General features: G+C 40.5%; 1 protein-coding gene and 1 long non-coding RNA gene across 6 annotated transcripts in view; one reads left to right on the forward strand and one right to left on the reverse strand.

Moving 5' to 3' along the window:
• The window catches only part of VSIG4 (V-set and immunoglobulin domain containing 4), a 101,030-nt gene that overhangs the window by 31,142 nt on the left and 50,539 nt on the right, over window positions 1-19,349 (reverse strand). For 2 of the 5 annotated variants that reach the window (XM_045050750.1, XM_006943782.3), the window contains exons 6-8: window positions 17,569-17,673; window positions 15,348-15,369; window positions 14,297-15,009 (exon numbers count right to left, since the gene is read on the reverse strand). In XM_045050750.1, coding sequence (XP_044906685.1) covers window positions 14,757-15,009; window positions 15,348-15,369; window positions 17,569-17,673 — 380 coding nt within the window. In that variant the 3' untranslated portion in view covers window positions 14,297-14,756. Of the gene's footprint in view, window positions 1-13,116; window positions 13,994-14,296; window positions 15,010-15,347; window positions 15,370-17,568; window positions 17,674-19,349 lie in introns of those variants that run through there. The other 3 variants (XM_045050753.1, XM_045050752.1, XM_045050751.1) reach the window with 3 other exon arrangements.
• Window positions 7,962-12,626, forward strand: LOC109496528. Its single transcript, XR_002152585.3, has 4 exons — window positions 7,962-8,068; window positions 9,022-9,280; window positions 10,660-10,718; window positions 10,898-12,626. It is a non-coding gene; the product is annotated as an uncharacterized LOC109496528 (long non-coding RNA).

Below are 19,349 nucleotides of genomic sequence, written 5' to 3' on the forward strand. Positions count from 1 at the left end.
GAGTGCCTCTTTCCCTTGTTAGAACATAAGTTCCAGGAGGGCAAGGTCCTAGTCATATTATCTTTGGTATCTTTATTGCTCATACCATTTGGGAAATTTATGAATGGGGGAAAAGGGCTCTTAAAGACCAACTAGTCTACCACTCTTATAAAGAAGAGTAAAGAAGGGACTTGCCCAAGGTCATACAACAAGGCATGGCATAGCTGGGCCTGAAACTCGGGTTTTCTTATATTCTCTGTCTACATCTTTTTTAAATGAATCTTCAATTCTGGTTAATTTCAGGTCCCAGGTTATCAGGAACCAGGGGAAGGGAAGGCCATGGAATTCAGTATTTAGATGTCACCGTATTTTCAGGCCTGTGCAACAGGAAGAATTATTTTTCATCAATAAATATTTATTGAACACATACTATAAATAAGGCACATTTCTAGTCATTAGCTATATTGTTGTGAATAAGATAAAATTGCCTTCCTACAGCTTGGTAGAGCACCAACAATAAATAAAAATATAAAATGCTAGAAGCAAAGTCAAAAGGCAAATGATAAAGTAATGGAAATATTTGAATTCTTATACAAAAGGAAAATTTCTCTAATATATAAAGAACCCAGAAAATCAATTTAGAAAAAAAATTCAGCAACTTAATAAAAAAATTAGGCATAATAGACATGGTTCTTTCTCTCATAGAGCTTGTAATCTAGTGGAATAACCCCTTTTTCTCTAAGACTGAAGGAGTGGCTTGCCTGCAGGGTTTAAAGGAACCAAAGCAAATGTTGAACTCTTGAGCAGTCCCTTAAATGCCTTTTTAGGGGCATGGCTAATAAAAGTCTGAACCCCAACTCTGCCACTTACTAAATATGTGACTTTGAGGGAAATTGTTTAATGTCTTTGGGTTTCAGTGACCTCATTTTTGAGATGGGAATGATGCTTATTTCTACAGGATTGTTGCAAAGAATGAGTTATGTAATAGATACAAGCATTCTTAAGAACAAAAAAAAAAACACAGAATTTTTTTTTTTTTTTTTTGCCCTTCCATTTCTCATTTGTTATTCTTACTAGGACTGCGAATAGAAGAGCAGTGCCCTTTACTGTGGCAACATGGAGCTTTTTGTTTTTTCTTTGCTTGTATTATCTGTTTTTTTTTTTTTACCTTGTATTATCTTGTTTTGACAGAAGTTCTGAGGTATATCACTTTCCTGAAATCCCATGAGGTACCTATTTCTTAACTCAATTTTGAAATGGGGAAATGGATAGTTAGAAATATTAGTAATTTCCACAAGTCCCTAAAACTGGAAAGTAGTAAGTTGAAATTCAAATCCAGGTCTTTGAACTCCAAGCTCAATGCTTTTGCCACTCACTATAGCACAAGACCTCACGTGACAACCTGGGATACGTGCCACCAGTCAAAAACCAGCTTTGAGCATCTCTGATATTTTTGTTTCCCACCCAATACAGATGTGACATTCTTTAACAGTAAGAGACATTTGGTCATCTACATCATAGCATCTACTTTTGAGATAGAAAAGTTCAGGTTATATGTTGGAGATTCTGAGCTACCTATTGCCATACAAATTGTGGTGGTTGAAACTCTTAGATAAGCCTATAGAAACTGACATATGCAAGTATAGGACCAGAACATTAAGGAAGAGTGTCATGGTAACTAACCCTAGAGAGAAGTATGTAGGAATTGACTGCCTTCTAAATCAATGTTAAACCAAGTTCTAGCATCCTAGTTCTAGAAGATGTTGAGCTGTGGTGTAAGCTCAAGGGTTTGGCCTAAATTCTCTCCCCGCTCCCCAACAATGCACTGTGTTTGCTATTGCCTTCATCAGAGGAAACACTAGGAAGATGAAAAGAGTCTGTGTATGTCAAATCAAAGACAGTAGGGATATGTACCCCATTCTGAATTAGAAAATATATATTTTTAAAAAATGCAGTTTTGTTCTTTCCAAATATATGTGACAGCTTATCACAAGTTAGTTTATCCTTCTTCCCTTCCCATTCAAAACTGTTGCCTAGGGATTTTTCCCTTAGGTGGACCATTGTAGAAAATAGATGGGGATGGTTGTCAAGGGCACTTAAGTTATTTATCTCATAGATAGAAACTTCTGAGTGAATTTGAAAGTAAAGTACAGGGAGTTAAGAGTGGAGCCAGTTTGATTTTCTAAGTCTTTATCTAACTCTCTTGGACTCCTATCTTATTTACTTCATTCATTCTTTATATCTAAGAAGCTAAACAAAGGTCATCTTCAGCTCAGCATTTCTAATGATCATAAATTGGAAATTGAGTTCTTTTCTGCCTAAAATTGCCCTTGTAGACTGTGAAGATAACTGGCCTGAATTTCATATTTGTTAGAACCATATTATATATTTTTGTTGATTGCTTCAAAATCCCTACCCTTCATAAATTGTTTCATTACATTTCAATCCTGTCTCTGCTATTTACTAGCTCTTCAACTTTAGGCAAGTGACAGCTCTTCATCTGTCAAAGGGAGATAATCATAATATCTCCCTCATAAGGTCATTGTGAGGAAATTACATAAAATAATACACGTAAAGGGCTTGAAACAGTGCCTGTTACTTGGTAAGTTCACAATATGTATTCATTACTATTTTTTATGATTTTTATTTATTTTTAATTTGAGAAAGAGAGAATCCCAAGTAGGCTGTATGCTCAGCATAGTGCCCAATGTGGGGCTTGATCCCATGACCCTGGGATCATGACCTCAGCTGAAATCAAGAGTCAGACGTTCAACCAACTGAGCCACCCAGGCACCCCTATTTATTATTATTATTATTATTATTATTGTTATTATTATTATTATTCAAATTTAATCTCTTTGTAGCTCCAATGTCTTTGCCTGGTTTCTCCCAGAACACATTTAGTGTGTTGGATAGGACTTTGGGCTTCAATTATTCTAGTACATCTGTAGATACTCATAGATTTTCTTAGATTAATATTTACCTTGTTGCATAAGTGGTTCCTCAATTTACACAAGGTCACCATGTTCTTCCTTATCTCTACACTTTTATTCATGTTTTTTCCTCTGCCTGAAAGACTTTTCTGACTAGTGATCTTATTATTCTTTAATGACCTTTTAAAACTGCCTCTTCTGTGAAGTTTCTTGTCCAACTAGTTGGAATTAACTTTTCTTTCCTTGATCTTAACTTAAAAATTCCTTGTCTTGGTGATTAAAGGGCACTGCATCTGTACCTTCCCTGGCTATTCATGACTCATTGGGTAAATTTCAAACCCTCCACATAATATACAAGACCTTTCCCACTTTGGCACCCTGCTTACCTCTCCATTCTTTGAGCTATTCTTTCCTTTGCTCACTCAATTCGAGGCCACATGAGCCTCCTTATTTTCCTGGAATAGAACACATTCTTTTGCATATCAGAACCTTTACACCTGCTTTTTCCTTTGCTTGGAATGACATTTCACCAATTATTTACTTAGTTCACTTCTCATTTTTCAGACAGCCTTCAAAGGTTACTTCTTGTGGGAGGCTTCCTTCATCTATCCAAGCCTGGTAGATTATGTTATATGTTCTCCCAGCCTTCTGTGCTTTCCTCTTTCTTGTCATATTTACCCATAACTGTTTGTTTAATAGCTACTTTCCACTACACTGCAAGTGTCAAGAAGGCAAGAATTGTATGTGTCTTGTTCATCTACGTATCCTGAGTGCCTTGCACCATGCCTGATACTTAGAAATCATTCAACATATATTTGTTGAATAAAAATAATCTATTTAAACCTCATTGTAGAGATGGAAATATGGAGGCCCATAGAGGGAGAGGGATTTACTCAAGGTCACACAGAAAATCAGTGACAGAGAAGAAACCATAGGCCAGGACTCCTAAACTCTGGTGAAGTGCTCTTTGACATCCATGCACTCTACTATAGTACTTGTTACTTATACATGCTTATGTATCAGTCTGGCTCATAGACTAGGCTGTGAATTCCTTGAGGGCAGGGACCACATCTTCTACATGTGCTGTCCAATTAGCTACTTGCTATATGTGCCAGTGGAACACTGGGAAACATGGCTAGTCCAAATTGTCTAATTGTGTAAAATGCAGACTACATTTCAAAGAATGTAAAATATCTCATTAATACATTTTTACATTGCTTACAGGTTAAGATAACATTTTAGATGCATTGGGTTAAATAAAATATATTATCAAAATTAATTTCACCTATTTATCTTTCAAATTTTAATGTAGCTATTAGAAAAAATTGTAGCTCACATTACATTATATTAGATATATATTACTGGTCTGTTATATATTTATTTTTTCTCCTTGGTACCAAGCATAGAGCTTTGTAGTCAGTAAGTGCTCAACACACCATTGTTGAATAATGTTGAACTGTAGTTGGTAGGTTAATTGCTGCCACCTTTCTTGCCAATGTCACTGGGCTTGTGTGGAACATCACAGTAAATCTTTTGTCCCCAGGCCCAGGTGTACATGAAGTTTTTCAGTCCTGGCTTGGAGGTGCCTTATAAATATCTTCAGCCTTTAGTTCCCTTTCAGAGGAAGCCCCATTGCAATCATGTGCACAGCAATCACCAGGGTTAAGGTGGATTGTGTAGACACTGGCCTCTTGCACAGGAAGTGGCCTCAGCTTTGCAATTGTTCTTGGGGACTTTTCTTGACAGGTTTCCAACAGGAAGTTGGGGGTAAGTGAACAGAGAGAGAAACTGGAAGTTAAAGGGAGGCCTTCTCAGTTTCTTCATGGAGGTGAGGCAAGCTAAAGAGTGTGGGCAACTTGGGCTATGGGGATTCCTTCTTTTGCTAATTCACTGATAAATTCATTTATTCAATTTTCAGTTCCTGGGAAACTATTTCATGTCTGACCCTGTGAAGAAAATAATGGACCAAACATGGTTCTTACTTTGGGCTGTTCTTGGTCTCCTGGAAGAGACAGACACATAAGGTAGTATGAAAAGGTTTTGGACACTAGAGGCAAGCAAAGCAGGGATTAATTATTTTCACTGGGAGAAGACTAGTCAGAGAAGTCTTTTCAGAGACAATGAGCATCATTATTTTCTCTCTCCATCTTTTTACATCTAGCTAAAATACTACTTTTCTAAGAGCCACCTTCTTGCCCCTGCCCTGGAACAATTACACCTTTCTTACCCACTCTTCTGATAGCACTTGTACCTTTGTCAAATTACTTATACTGAAGAAATACATGGTTCCTTGGATGCATGCCTGTCCAAAAATCCCTCAATATGATGTGATGGCTGAGGCTCAGATAGGCTGTGCCTGATTTTTTAAGGGCATATAGTCAATGAGTTATAGAGGTGGGTCTATAACTCAAGGGCTAAAACCTACAGTCCAAAGCAAAAGACTCTGACCTAAAATTCAGTTTTTCTTTCCATTCCAGTACTGAGTCCAGTGTGGGACTCCAACACAGACTAACAGCTATCCCTACCCAACGCCCTTCTCTCTCATCCTCCTTCATAGACTTAGCCAAGTCAAAAAGCATCCAAAATGAGAGAACTGTGTATCTTTTGGTTGCACAACAGACTTAAAGGAAAGCTCCCTTTGTGCTGTTGCTGCAAAGTTGGCCCTTCCCAGCATGCTTTGTGCTTGTGTGGTAAAGAGGAACTCCAAGAATCCCAATGCCTTTGCTCTAATTCAGGTCTTCTGCATAGATGGCATGATATTCAGGTCTTCCTGGCTTCTAATGCTCTCTTCCATGGACGTAGTGCGTGGCTCCAAGGGGCCACTATTAATTACTACTTTATGTAAAGACATTGTTTCCAGAAGGCCCGTGTTAAAAAAAAAACACAGTAGAATACTTTAACTGGTAGGTGAGGAAAAAAAGAGTGGGCAGCTGAACTTAATCTCTGTGGAGTGAGTAGAAAGGAGGGAGCCCCTCCCTGGGAAAGTGCCCACAGGACAACCTTGACTCCACCCCAAGCTTTAGTCAGAAATCAAAAATAAAAAGGAACTGAATCTTTCTAGAAGCCATATCTGGGGAAATTGGTCTCAAGGACTAGCCAATAAATTATTCTGGTAGAAAGGAGTTTCTGCAGAATAGTGTAACTGCAAGTGAATCTCTATCCCAAGCTGTGCCTACAGCCTCTAAGCCCTGCAACCACAAGTACACAGTGAGGGGAGGGCAAGGATAGAGAAGTTTATAAAGAAACCAGGGAGTATCTGAATATTGAGCCACTAAGATCATCTAATCCAGCTTTTGTTGTTTAAATGGAAAACCCAAGCTAGGGGGGGAAACACAGCTGACAAACCTAGGACTGGGGCACAAGAGCCCTGGCTCCAAGCATATGGTCTTTTCTCTTGAACTTGAATTTATAAAACTGGATGTAGCTTGGATAGATTATTCAACAGGGCTTGAGCATGGTCCAGGGTACTACTTCTGCTATGTAGACTAAGGACTGGGACTTGAGCACTGCAATCATTGAAGGCAATCACAAGTATACCCTAAAAGAATTGAAAAAAAATTGCCTCTCTCTTCTTCAATACCATCAGGATTCATGATGTAGAATACTGCATAATGGGAATCAAGTGTCTTCCAAACTATGAATGGGGACTGCCCAAAGATTGCAAACATGTGGCACCAAGAGGTCACTCAATTTCTTCTCACACTTTTCACGTCCTTCATGAAGCCTGAAAGTCACAACTGAACTTAAGGATCTGGCACCATATTTTTCTTCTCAAGGTCAACTACTTTTTTCTCTCCTTGTAGCCAGTGTGTGAGAGTAGAAAAAGCCTAACTTTGGAGCCAGAAAGACCTGAGTGGAAATTATATCTTCTCCATTATTTCTTAGTTTTGTGTTCATAGGTAAGTCACTTTACTTTTATGTGCCTCACTTTCTTCACATATAAATAAGGATAATGATAATACATACCATACCAAAGCGTTGATGATTAAATAAGATAACACACATAAAGCACATAATTTTATTATTAATAGAAGTGAATTTCTTTCTTCCCTTCCTTCTTTAAGGCCCTTCATGCCAAAATGTGATCTGTGGTCAGAGCTGTGCCAGCAGGGCCAGCTTTATAGGCATGTGACCTGTAAAGTTTTCCAGGTCCCCATACTTAGAAATACCTCACACTTGGCTTAATCTTCTTCTTCTTCTTCTTCTTCTTCTTCTTCTTCTTCTTCTTCTTTATTTTTGGAAAAGTTTATTTGTTTTGGGAGAGAGAGAGTGGGGAAGGGGCAGAAAGAGAGAGAATTCCAAGCTGCCCTGTCAGTGAGGAGCCCAATGCTGGGCTTGAACTCATTAACCACGAGATCATGACCTAAGCCTAAGTCAGATGCTTAATTGACTGAGCCACCCAGGTGCTCTGGCATACTATTCTGCTGTCACCATTCTGAAATCTTCTTTTTTTTTTTTTACAGGAACCCCCCCCCATTTTCATTTTACACTAGGCCCTGCAAATTATGTAGCTGTACCAGGTGAGAAGCTGTGCCAGGGGAAGTAAAAAAGGTGTTTCAGGACCTGAAGACATTCTGACAGAGTGAGAAAACACATGCTTTGAAGTTGATAGAAGTGGATTTAAATTACACATATACCACTAATTTGCTTTTTGATATCAGACATTTTCTTTCATCCCTCAGATCTGTTTCTCAATTTTGACAATGTAGATTTTCATTTGATAATGTCTCAGCTCTGACATTACTCATTAACTCATTAACCCATTCCTCATTAACTCTAGGGAAAACTCTGACCCATAGGTATAGCCTAGAGCAGCCAGAGGCTTTCTGCTTCAACTCTCTGCAGCTTGGAGAACCATTGTCTGTAGGATGTCAGCTACAAATGGGCTGGGGGGTGCATGGCAGTGGGAACTGTTGCTGCAGTAATGGACCCTTTCACAATAGCACTGTTTTGTCATTTTTCACCCAGATTTCCGTTGGTTAACCTCAGCCTTAACTTCCTCATTTATGTTTCCTCTTGAAGACATCAAGGACCCTTCAAAACACACGACGTTCCTGCCCCAGGCAAAAAGCCCAGTTACCTCTGGCCACTGCAGTTTGGCTCATCATCAGGGAACCTTTGCCTCCTCCAAGACCAAGGCACCACTCCAGTAACAGGTATAATATCCATTTTCCCTCCCTTCTTGGATTCCCAAGCTGGGGGAGGTCCAAAGGTGGCTTGGACCTACCTATCCTATTCTCTTTGGACTCTCCTCAGGGATTCTGAGTGAAGGGTGGGTGAGAAGAAGGTTCCCATTGGTTTTATATCTTTAAAATTCTAATGGTGAGAAGGAAAGATAACATTTCTTCCTCAAAAACATTGTTTAGGAGCTAGCCACTTGGAAATGGAGTGTTCTTTGGAATCATGGGTCAGGAAATTTGAATAGCAGTCTTGAATTTTCCATTTACACACTATGTATCTTTGATAAGTCCTCTCACCTTTCTAGAACACATTTTTGGCCTCTTATGCAAAGAAAAGGAAGGGAAATATTAGACGAATAGTGTCTAGAGGCTCATTTAGTTTTTATATCCCTTATTTTTATGGTTGTCGACTCTCTGTTGAGAAAGACATAAGAGAGATGCTGAATAAATATATCTGGGTGGGGCTGAATGAGGGGATTAAACCATGCCTAAAAAAATCCAGACTGCTTCCAGTATGAGGAGGTCCAACTGGTTCAGAAGCAGGATACATCCTGCTGCTTGTTGTGTTAGCCCTGCTAGGGTAGATTAGGGGAAAATGATTTTATTTTGTGTAGTATGACACACTAAGAGAAGAGCTTTCAGAGTTCCTTAATACCTCTATGTCGATATTCACATTTTCTTCCCATGGGTTTGGCAAGCCTTTCTCAATTTGAACCTGTTTTTCTTATATACACTCATTTAGAGAGGCATGCACTAGAACATCAAGAGTGGGAATAAAACCTATCTGGTTTCAGCTCAGCCACTGACTCCTTCCATTAATATTGAGGTGACATGGTCTATAAGGCTCTTCAATTTCGAGTATACTAAGAAGGAATATTTAGCCACTTCATATTTCTCTCTCTCTCTTTCTCTCTCTCTCTCTGATGAAGTCAGAAAGAGGTTTCACGAGGCTACAGGCACCTCCAGTTTATCCAGGTCTTCTCACGGGAGCCGGTAGCCAATGAGGGTAATGATAGAGCTTTCTGGACATGAGTCCAGTTCTGTCTTGCCACCGTGAATGCAAGCTCTATTAATCAACTTTCTTGGCTGGCCTCCACCCACAACTCCAGGGACTGAGCCACAGTGCCTATTAGCTCCTTTATGGGAAGCTCTGAAAAGCTGAGAAAACTTTCCTAACAATTCTGCCAGGTAAGTCTTCTTATTCCCATTTCCAAAGAAGACAACTGAAGCTCAAAGAAAGATTTTCCCAATGCCATGATTGGCTAGTTGGTTCTCAAGGCAGCATTAGAATCCAAATTTGTCTGATTTTTCCCACTATACTGTATATGGTGACCAAGATTGTTGCTTTTGCTGCTCTGGGTGGCTTGGGATGAATTGACTGGTATGGGAAATAAGGGGATGGAGAAAATTGTTTATAGACTTGTATTTAAAGTCACTCCTATATTTCAAATTGGAGAAGCATGTCATCCCTTCATCAACATCTATTAAACTAAAGGAAATAATATTAAAAAAATATTGTTGTTCCTAAAAGACAAGTCCCTCTGCCTTGTCTTAGCTCAAATAGGGCCTTCTGGCCTCATGGGGTACTTTTCTATTCCTGACAATCTTGTAATGTTTGCCACTTGTCATACCAGTATTTAATATGAGCCAGCTAATTTCTCACAGATCAACTGCCACAGCTGGAAAGTTGAACCATTTGACACAGACAACCTGGATTTTTTTTTTAATCAACAAGATCTGGGTGTTGCCAAGGGAATTACTCTGTAAATTCCAGACATGACCATGTTCCTAACAGCTTCCTTATTTCCCTAATGGTTGTGGATTGAAAGATACCAATGCCTCACTGCCACATCTACTGCTTGTCTTTTGCCATCATTGTGGACGTGTCTCCCTTTTCCTGGAGAGAGAGATACAGAGCAGAGAGCTAAAAGAAACAATGAGGAAAGCTGAAAGGCACAATGAGGTGATATAAGGCATAACCCTAAACTATGAACAACTTGTATAACCTGCAGCTACTTTCTTCTTCAATATTAACCTTCATTTCCTCATTTATAATATGAGTGGGTAAGACTAGATGATGTTTCGTTTATAGCTTCCATTCGTGAGTCCTGATGGGACAAGGGGGCCCATGTTAGTCAAGGCTGAAGCCATACAACAGTCCTGTTTCATCTGGCCTGATCCTGTTAAATCAATTGTCACTGGACCTTGCTTTCCTTCTCAATAGCACAACCACTATTTTTTGAATATCAAATACGGAACTAAAGGCTTTGCATACATTAACTCATGCCATTCTCACAATAACTTATTATGTAGGTACTCAAACCCATTTTGTGGATGTGGAAAACTGTAACTCAGAGAGACGAGATAATTTATCTGAGGTTTCCCAGCTACTTAATGACAGTCAAAATTTAAGCCCATGTTTAACCTCAAAGACTATGTTCATACCCACAAGACTGTGGGACATTGGAAAGTGAGTGGGGGTCTCATGGATACTAATCTGGGGTCTAGTCTTTTCCTGAGGTCAGAGAAGCAAGACAATGACCAAATTCTCTCCCTTATGCATATAGGAGCCAACTGAAGCTTGGAACTCCAAGGAATGCTAAAGCTATAGCCCGAGGACCTCTGGGTGAGCACTGGGGCCTCATCTGCAGTCCCAGCTGGGCTTCCCTTAAGGATCCATCTTCTGGTTGGGAGACTTATGCCTGTTTTTGCTCACTTCCTTATTCTGATGTTTCTGCTAGTCCTTAGCCTTTGAAGTTTCTCTGGGGCTCAGGGTGTGACTCCTTTTTCTTTCATTCCCTCCAGGGCCATATCTCCCAGGAAGATCTTGCCTCCTCACTGAAGCTCCTGGCCTGGCCTCCTGCAGTGCCACACTCCGTGTATTTGACAAGCTGAGTTGGACACTCCATGTGGTAGAGTGTCAGTTTGTCAAATACCCCAAGTGCGGCATATGCCTAACAGCTCCAAGCCAGGGCAGTTGGGATACAACAAACAAATTGCCAGCTGAATACAAGATCACTCTCCAAACACAAACTAAACTTTCACAAGTTATTTTCAGTGACTTGAGGGAACTGAAGCATTGTATCTGAGGGTGCCAGGGGAAAAGTGAGGCAATTCTTGAAGCCACAGATCTGGAATGTTTCTACACACATTGTCAGAGCCCAAGCAGGACATAATGGTCTTGAAAAGGTATATGGAATCCAGGGATGGAAGTGCTCTTTGATTTGTATTTTTTTTCTTCACATTCCTCTTACAGAGTCTCCTAGAAAGGACACCAGAATTCTCACACAAGCTTCATGATAGGGCTTAGAAACCCACTTTCCTGACACTCAGCCTTGGCTTCTAGACACACTTTGACCTTATCTTTCTCTTCTTCTTCATGCCTTTTCTCCTTCTGGTAATACTTTATCTATTTTTTTCTGCCTACTCAATTATTTCTCATACTTCTGGCTCAGAAAAATTCCAGTCTCTCCAAGGACTTTTGAAAGTCAACCTACACTTTTTTTCTTCTTCATTTGAAGAACACACCTTGCCTTAGCCCTTGTATGTACCCATTTCTTCTATTGTCCAATGGAACCTCTTGAATTATTAATAAACTTTTGCAGTGGATATTTTTAATTCCCCCCAAGAAATTGTGAGGAAAATACTGTTTTCTTGAATTGCTGTCTCCCCTTTCTATCCCTATACCCAGTAGCTCTGGTTGCAGAAAATAATACATCTTTACTGATTGACTTTCTACTAGACTATTATCCTTGGATTTGGGTCAAGATGCTATTCAGAAATTTGTGAAAAAAATTAAACTGTGGTCACAATAATGCTATAAGATATGTGAGGTAATAATCAACATTGAGGGATTTTCCTCCTGAGAAATAGGGTCAAGGACTGAAATGGAAAAGCAAAAACATATGCTCAGAGGACAAATATGTTTTGAAATTATTTGGTAACTCAAACTTATACAGGTGTTTTATTGCAGAATTTTCAGTGTCTTTAATTTTCTAATGTTGCATTGGAAATCTCAAGTAGAAAGATTTACAGAATGAAGCATTTTTTATTCCTATCTAATTGTGGATTAGATATCTAATATCTAATTGTGGCCCCCCCCAAGGCCATCTCTTGGTCAGAATCTGGGAAAATGCCCTAGAGGGACTCCATATCTTCTGTCTCTCTTTTGGAGATCTGCTTTTTTTTTTTTCTCTCTCTTCCAGCTTTCCCTGAATGGCTATCTGCCTAAGACAAATTCTGTTATCATCCCATGTTTGTTTAGCCTATCCTACAGTTTTGAGATAACCCTGTACCTATGACTCTCTTACTGACTTGTCTTGTATGGAAAAAAAAATATTAGTTTTGGGGCAAAGATGATTCCTACTGCAATGAATATATGATCCTAACAGTTCGCAGGCCTGTTTTCTGGTCTCTCCTCTATCACTGACTTGATGTATGTGATTTTATACTGTCATGTCCCTCTCTAGGATGTATTTCCTCATATGTAATATGGGAGAATTAAAATTAATAATCTCCAAGATTTCTAAGATAAGAGACTTTGAGATATCCTTTGGAATTCATAGCTTCTATGGCAGTAGCAGGGGAGTGTTCCTGGGTTTGGGAATCTTTTTATTAATTTACTTTGCTTGTGTTTTTAATTTTTTAAAACTTTTTTCAATGTTTATTTTTGATAGAGAGTGAGAGCAAGCTGGGGAGGAGCAGAGAGAGAGGGAGATAAAATCTGAAGCAGACTCTGTGCTGTCAGCACAAAGTCTGACATGGGGCTTAAGCCCACAAAACTGTAAGATTGTGCTGAGCCAAAGTTGGACACTTGACTGACTGAGCCACCCAGGCACCCCATTACATTTATTTTTATTTTAGAGAGAGAAATAACATTCACAAGTGGGGGAGAGGGGAAGAGGTAAAGAGACAGAGAGAGAGAGAGAGAGAGAGAGAGAGAGAGAAACTCAAACAGGTTCCATGCTCAGCAAGGACACCGACTTGGGGCTCAATCCTACAATTCTGGGACCATGACCTGAGCTGAAATCAAGAGTTGGGTGCTCAACTGACTGAACCACCCAGGCACCACTGAGGATCTTTTTATTAACTGACATGCAATTAGGATTGTCTTCCTAACTCCAATCATTTATTTCTCTAAGGGTAGTAGGAAGAGAATAATGGCTTTTTTTTTCTGAGCCTAAGGGTCTGGAAACAGCTGTTTCATGAAGGAAGCTGAGGTTTCCACTGGGTGGGTCCCTGTTTCAGAGGCTTGTAAGCATGATGGGGAAGAATAAGTTGCTCCTTTCACCAGCTATGTGAAGCTGGCATATGAGGATGAAGAAAATGCTGAGGTTTTGGCCATGGACTTGGCAGGTTGATGGTGGTGAAGCAAAGGAATAATTCTTGTTCACTTCTGTGTACTATTTTGACTTCTGTAATCATCCCAAAAGAGAGAATCTCCTGGTGAAACCTGAGCTGACCTTGGGCTGCATTAGAACCCAAAGTGTCAAAAACAGCTTCCATGAAGAGCAAAGAAGTTTATTTGACATGAATTACATGAAGAAAAGGAAGAAGTGTTGAGTCAACCTAGAACAGGTCCTCATAGAGGAGATTGAAATAAAGGTGTATGCATGCGTTCACACATACAAATTGTCAAACACATGCATGCATGTAGGCATGAGCGCACACGCGCACACACACACACACACACACACACACTCCTAGTTCTCATTTGTGCTTGAGGAAAAATATTTATTTGCTTGGACCCCCACATTGTAAGAAGACCAGAGTATAGGGATGACTTATGGTGAAGACAACTACTGCAAAGATTTCAGGATTCCAGGAGGTAGAAATCTTTGAGGGTGGTGTATTCATACTTTGGAAATAAATGGAGCCTTTCATCTCTGCTTCCACAGTCCCCTGAAACAGAAGAGGGGGTCCCTCATTTTCAGGTTTCCAATTGACTTAAGAGAGTCATCCAAATGGAGTTGGCAGGATAACAGGGAAGGGAATGGAAGATAGTTGAATACGAATTTGCCAAATATTCATTGTGTCCCAGATGGGCCCACATCTGAAGTAAAGTAAAGATGGTATGTGTGGGAAAGAGAAAGACAAAAAAAAAGAAGAAAAGGTACTATTCATAATTCCAAGTCCCCAAACATCTCAACCAGTCTCATTTTAATCACTTGATAGGTACTTGAGAGAAGACTAATATAACCAAGGTTGCTATCATGATTTGATATTTATTGAGCACCAAAAGAATACCAGAGCACTAGACTCACAGCTCAGGAGCAAAACTTAACCCTAGCTTGTTACACAAAAAGGTATCTGGCCCTGAAGAAAGGGAAGTGATCCTGGACACAACCGATCCCCCAAGCAGGCAAAGCTGCATTTCCCTCTGGTCTTCTGGTGGCAAGAGACCAAAGCTGTGTGGTGTCTGGAAGCATGATGACCACGTCTTAGTGCTATCAGAACTTCCCTCTGGTGTTTGAAGAGAAGAAGCAGAAGGGATAATAGAAGGGTCTAAGACATGACCCAGCAGCAGGCTTGCTTGAAGTGCATATAACTTCTTGGGCAAAGCCAGTCACTCTTAGAACTTCAGTGATGAAAGACCCATTGAGCTATCCAGGAATGGAAGTAGCAGGGAGGATGGCTGTGCAGAATTCAGGGGCTGACTAGGCAATTATGTCAGCAGACCATGGCCTACCAGGTGCTCTTTGGTGGTCAAAAGCTCATAATCTGGAGGAACTGTGTGCAGCAAGCGAGAATAGTCACCATTGATCTGGGCGATGATCTGGTGCTCCTGGCCCAAGCAGGGATCGTCAGAGTAGTCATTGCCCGGAGTCTGGGAAGATGGCTCTTCACTGGAGCAGTCACTTGTGAAAATAGCCACTCTCCAGGTTTCACCAGAATTGCTGTCCTCCCTGGAATGTGCCCTGTGGCCCAAGATCCCACCACACATAAAAAGGGGCTTGAAGCTGGGACTCTAGTTTCCCACACTTCTGCCCCAATTCTTGCCAACTGACCCTTAGGCTCTTGTTACTAAGAGATTCTGGGAACAGGAGGCTGGTGGGCCTGGATTATTCCATGTCATCAGTGGGCCAAGAAAGAACCTCCGGAGGTGCTTCAGAGGGGGAAGAAAGCTATTCCCTGACCCTGAAGGTCTCTGGGCTTAGAATTGGGTTTGTGCCAACCTCTCTTTCCTCCATGCCAGTGACAAACAGAATGAGGGCAGGGAAGGGGTCAGAAGATGGAAAAGCAGAGGTAATCTTACCTGGCCACTTCATAGACGTGCTCTAGAAAAGAAGAAATCAAGTCAGAAGTCTCCATGGGGAGTGGACAAGGGCCAAACATGGACACTGGTTACCAAAGAATGATGGAAGGAGAGACAAAAAGAGATATCTCCATTGGGAGGTATTGGGAAGATAAACTGAAACACAGGGATACAGATTTCTCAGAGAAAGGAAGAGTAAGTACACTTTGTTACTATCCTCTTTGGTATACTCTGGTTCAGGACATTGGGCTGGAACAGTTGCTTGGTGTAGTAGAGGAAGGAACACTGGAGCTGGACCCACTCTCAACCCAGAAATCTTGCCAAAGATCCCCAGGGAATTTTTGTGAAAACTTGGCCAGGCAAGGGCCCAGGCAGAAGGGGCTAAATTAGCCTCTCAGGCACCATGGCCTAAGCCATTTCCAAATGCACTCATCTCCACTCTGCACTCAGAAAAAATCCTGAAGTAGGTCAACATTTCCCCCTAGTGTCTGTGGAGGAGAACTATCTGCAGTCCGTGCAGGCTTAAAGGCTCTATAACCTGATACAAACATGGATGTTTCTTGGTACTTCCCTCTAGGAGTTTATAAACTTTCAAGAATGCAACTGGGAATGCATGCATTCAAACACAAGAAAGAAAACAGAGCATGCCACAGGTCCTCTGCTTTGTGATACAGCCCTGTGTTTCCATGTCTTACCTGCCCCACTGGCCTGATAGCTCCCATACCACAGGTGTTATCTATTTCATTTTTTATATGTCCACACTTTGGCACATAGTATTCACATGTTAAATTGAATTAATGGCCTAAGGCTATCTCCATTATAGAGAGATAAAAATAGAAATTCTGGGAAGGCAATCATGAGAAGGCAATCCAGAAGGGAAAAAGCATAGAGGCATTAGGTGTATGTGGCATATTTGCCTATTTGAGCCCAGTGATTGGAAATGAAATTAAGGAGTGATGGGGGTCAAGAAAATAGGCTAAAGCCACATCAGAGAGGGCCTTGAATGGAATTCAAATTTTGACTTCTATTCCCTGGGCCATGAACAGCCCTATAAGGCTTTTGTGTGGGAAACAACCTAATATGTTTACAGTTTACACCTAATCTCATTGAGACTATGATGAATGTTGTTTTCACTGGGATTTGTGGCTACTTGAGTTATCTCTACTTCCAAGTTCAGCCTCATGGGTCATAGCCACCCTGACTGGCCAAGACCTGAGCTTATACCTAAGATCCAGGAGAAGGAAATACTCAGGTTACCTTCTCCTCTTTGGCTGCAGAAACTCATGGTGGAAACTAGGCTACTTGGGAATAGAAGATTCTATGGAGAAAAAGACACACTAATGTTAGGCAAAATGGCCAGTGCAGCAGGCATTGAGGTGTAACTAGATTTTACTTAGAAATCAACATCCAAATTCCTTTTTTACTCCTCTGTTGGCTCACAGTTATTAAATGGCCCTGACAACTGCACCTCCATGATGTCATCCATTTATTTTTTTTAAAAAAAATTGCTGATTTTAGTTCCTTTGGAAGGCCTAGAGAAAAAATTTCCAAATTCCTTAGCCTGTTATTTAAGATACTCTGTTATCAATAATAAAATTTCCTTTTCTCCTGAATTTCTCCTCTGAATTTTCTACATTGATGGCCCCACTCACCGTCATCTTGTAAGCTTTTGCACCTTTGCTCATGTAATTCCTTCTTCCTGGAATACTGCCTTCTAATTTTTTTTTTCATCCTCCAAGGCCTAGTCTAAGTCCCACCACCTCCTAAAAGTTCTTGCTAATCTCTTCAGCCTTAACTGACTCTCCTTTCCTCTGGAAACCTTATCATTGATTATATTCTCCAGGCTTTGAGTCTATAACCTTTATTGTTATGTATGATTATTGATAAACTTCATATTTCTACTTTGAATCTTCTAAATAAATTGTAAGAAACTTGAAGCCAAGGATTGTGACTTCCATTTCTCTTGCATCTTCATGAGACAAACCATTACAGTGATGGCTTTCATTAAGCTAGTTAACAAAGATTTCTGAATTAACTTCCACACATGATCTTGTCATTGTTGGCTTGCATATCTATCTCCATACACTCCTTTTCTCACTCCCACTATAGGCTGGGAGCTCTTTGAAGTGCCTATCACAGTGGCTGGTATAGAATTTATGCTTAACTATACTATCAGAATGAATTAATGAGCAAAAGCCACTCAGTTATATTCATAACTGACCTTGTTGGGATGTCTTCCGGCAGAGCATGACATAAGCCAGGATGGAGACCATCATACAGCACAGGGAAATGATGAGAATGATGGAAAAGGTAGGTAGGCCCTTTCCTAGGAGGCAAAACAAGACCAAGAAGTATATGGTTGAAAATGAGTTTAAAAACAGAAACTCCAAGGAACAGCCCAATCAGCCCATAACTTTTTTAAATTTTTTATTTTTTTAAACATTCATTTATTTTTGAGAGAGAGAGAGCAGTAGTGGGTGAGGGAAAGAGAGAGGGAAACAGTGGATCTGAAGGAGGCTCTGCACTGTGAGCACAGAGCCTGATGTGGGGCTGAAAAGCACAAACTGTGAGATATGACCTGAGCTGAAATCAAGACTCGGCCACTTAACCAACTAGCCAACCAGGCACCCTGCCATAACATTTTCTTTTCCATTTTTAATTTTCTTCTGGCTTTATTTTCTATTCAGAGAGACAAGACCCGAGACCTACGAGAAAGAGTTGAGAGAGGCGAGAGACTCCATGTATAAATACAATCTTCCAAGCCCACTAACTGATGGCTGATTGGCTTGGGCATTTGAACTAGTCATCCAGGCTTTCCCGGGGGCCAAGACAAGATATTTTCACATTCTCTTAAAGGAAAATAGTACCTTGACTTCCCCACTTCACAAAATGCTACCTAATTGATACTCTGGTCAATTATGTCTAGCCAAAAGAATTATTTTCTTCACACTTTCTGGGCAAGTACTCAGATTTCTTTTTCCTCAAAACATATTTCTAGAGTCTCCTGAGTTAACTATCCCAATTATGCCTATAAGCTGAAGGAAACCACTGGACTGGGCTTTTAGTCCTGGATCTGTTATTTCCTTGCTGTATGACTGTGGTAGGCAGAATAATAGTTCTCCAAAAATGTCCACATCCAAATCCCCAGAACCTGTGAGAATTTTAAATTGTAAGGAAGAATTATGGTTGCAGATATATTTAAAGTTGCTAATTAGCTGACCATGAGATGGGGATATTATTTTGAATTACCTTGGTGGGCTCAATGTAATCAGTCTTTTAAAAGTTAAAGAGGGGTGGGGCACCTGGGTGGTTCAGTCAGCTAAGCAACCAGCTCTTGATTTTAGCTCAAGTCATGATCTTACAGTTAGTGAGTTCAAGCCCCACATCAGGCTCTGCGCTGATACTGCAGAGACACCTGGGATTCTCTTCCTTTCCCCACTCTCTGCCCCTACTCTGCTCATGTTCTCTCTCTCCCTCAAAATAAATAAATAAAGTTTTAAAAAGTTGAGGAAGCAAAAGAGGTCAGAATTAGAGAGAGACTTGAGGATGCTGCATTGCTAGTTTTGAAAATGGTGGAAGGAGATCAAGATCCAAGGAATGTGAGCAGCTTCTAGAAGCTAGAAAAAAAAAGAAACTAATTTTTCCCCAAAACCTCCAGAAAAAAACACAGCCCTTCTGATACCTTGATCTTAGCTCAATGTGTCAAACGTCTGATCACCAGAAGTGTATGATAATAGATTTGTGTTATTTTATTTTTTTTTAATTTTTTTTCAACGTTTATTTATTTTTGGGACAGAGAGAGACAGAGCATGAACAGGGGAGGGGCAGAGAGAGAGGGAGACACAGAATCTGAAACAGGCTCCAGGCTCTGAGCCATCAGCCCAGAGCCTGAAGCGGGGCTCGAACTCACGGACGGCGAGATCGTGACCTGGCTGAAGTCGGACGCTTAACTGACTGCGCCACCCAGGCGCCCCAGATTTGTGTTATTTTAAGGCACTAAGT

This window comes from Felis catus, chromosome X, assembly GCF_018350175.1.
Source record: "Felis catus isolate Fca126 chromosome X, F.catus_Fca126_mat1.0, whole genome shotgun sequence".
Lineage (NCBI taxonomy): Eukaryota > Metazoa > Chordata > Mammalia > Carnivora > Felidae > Felis > Felis catus.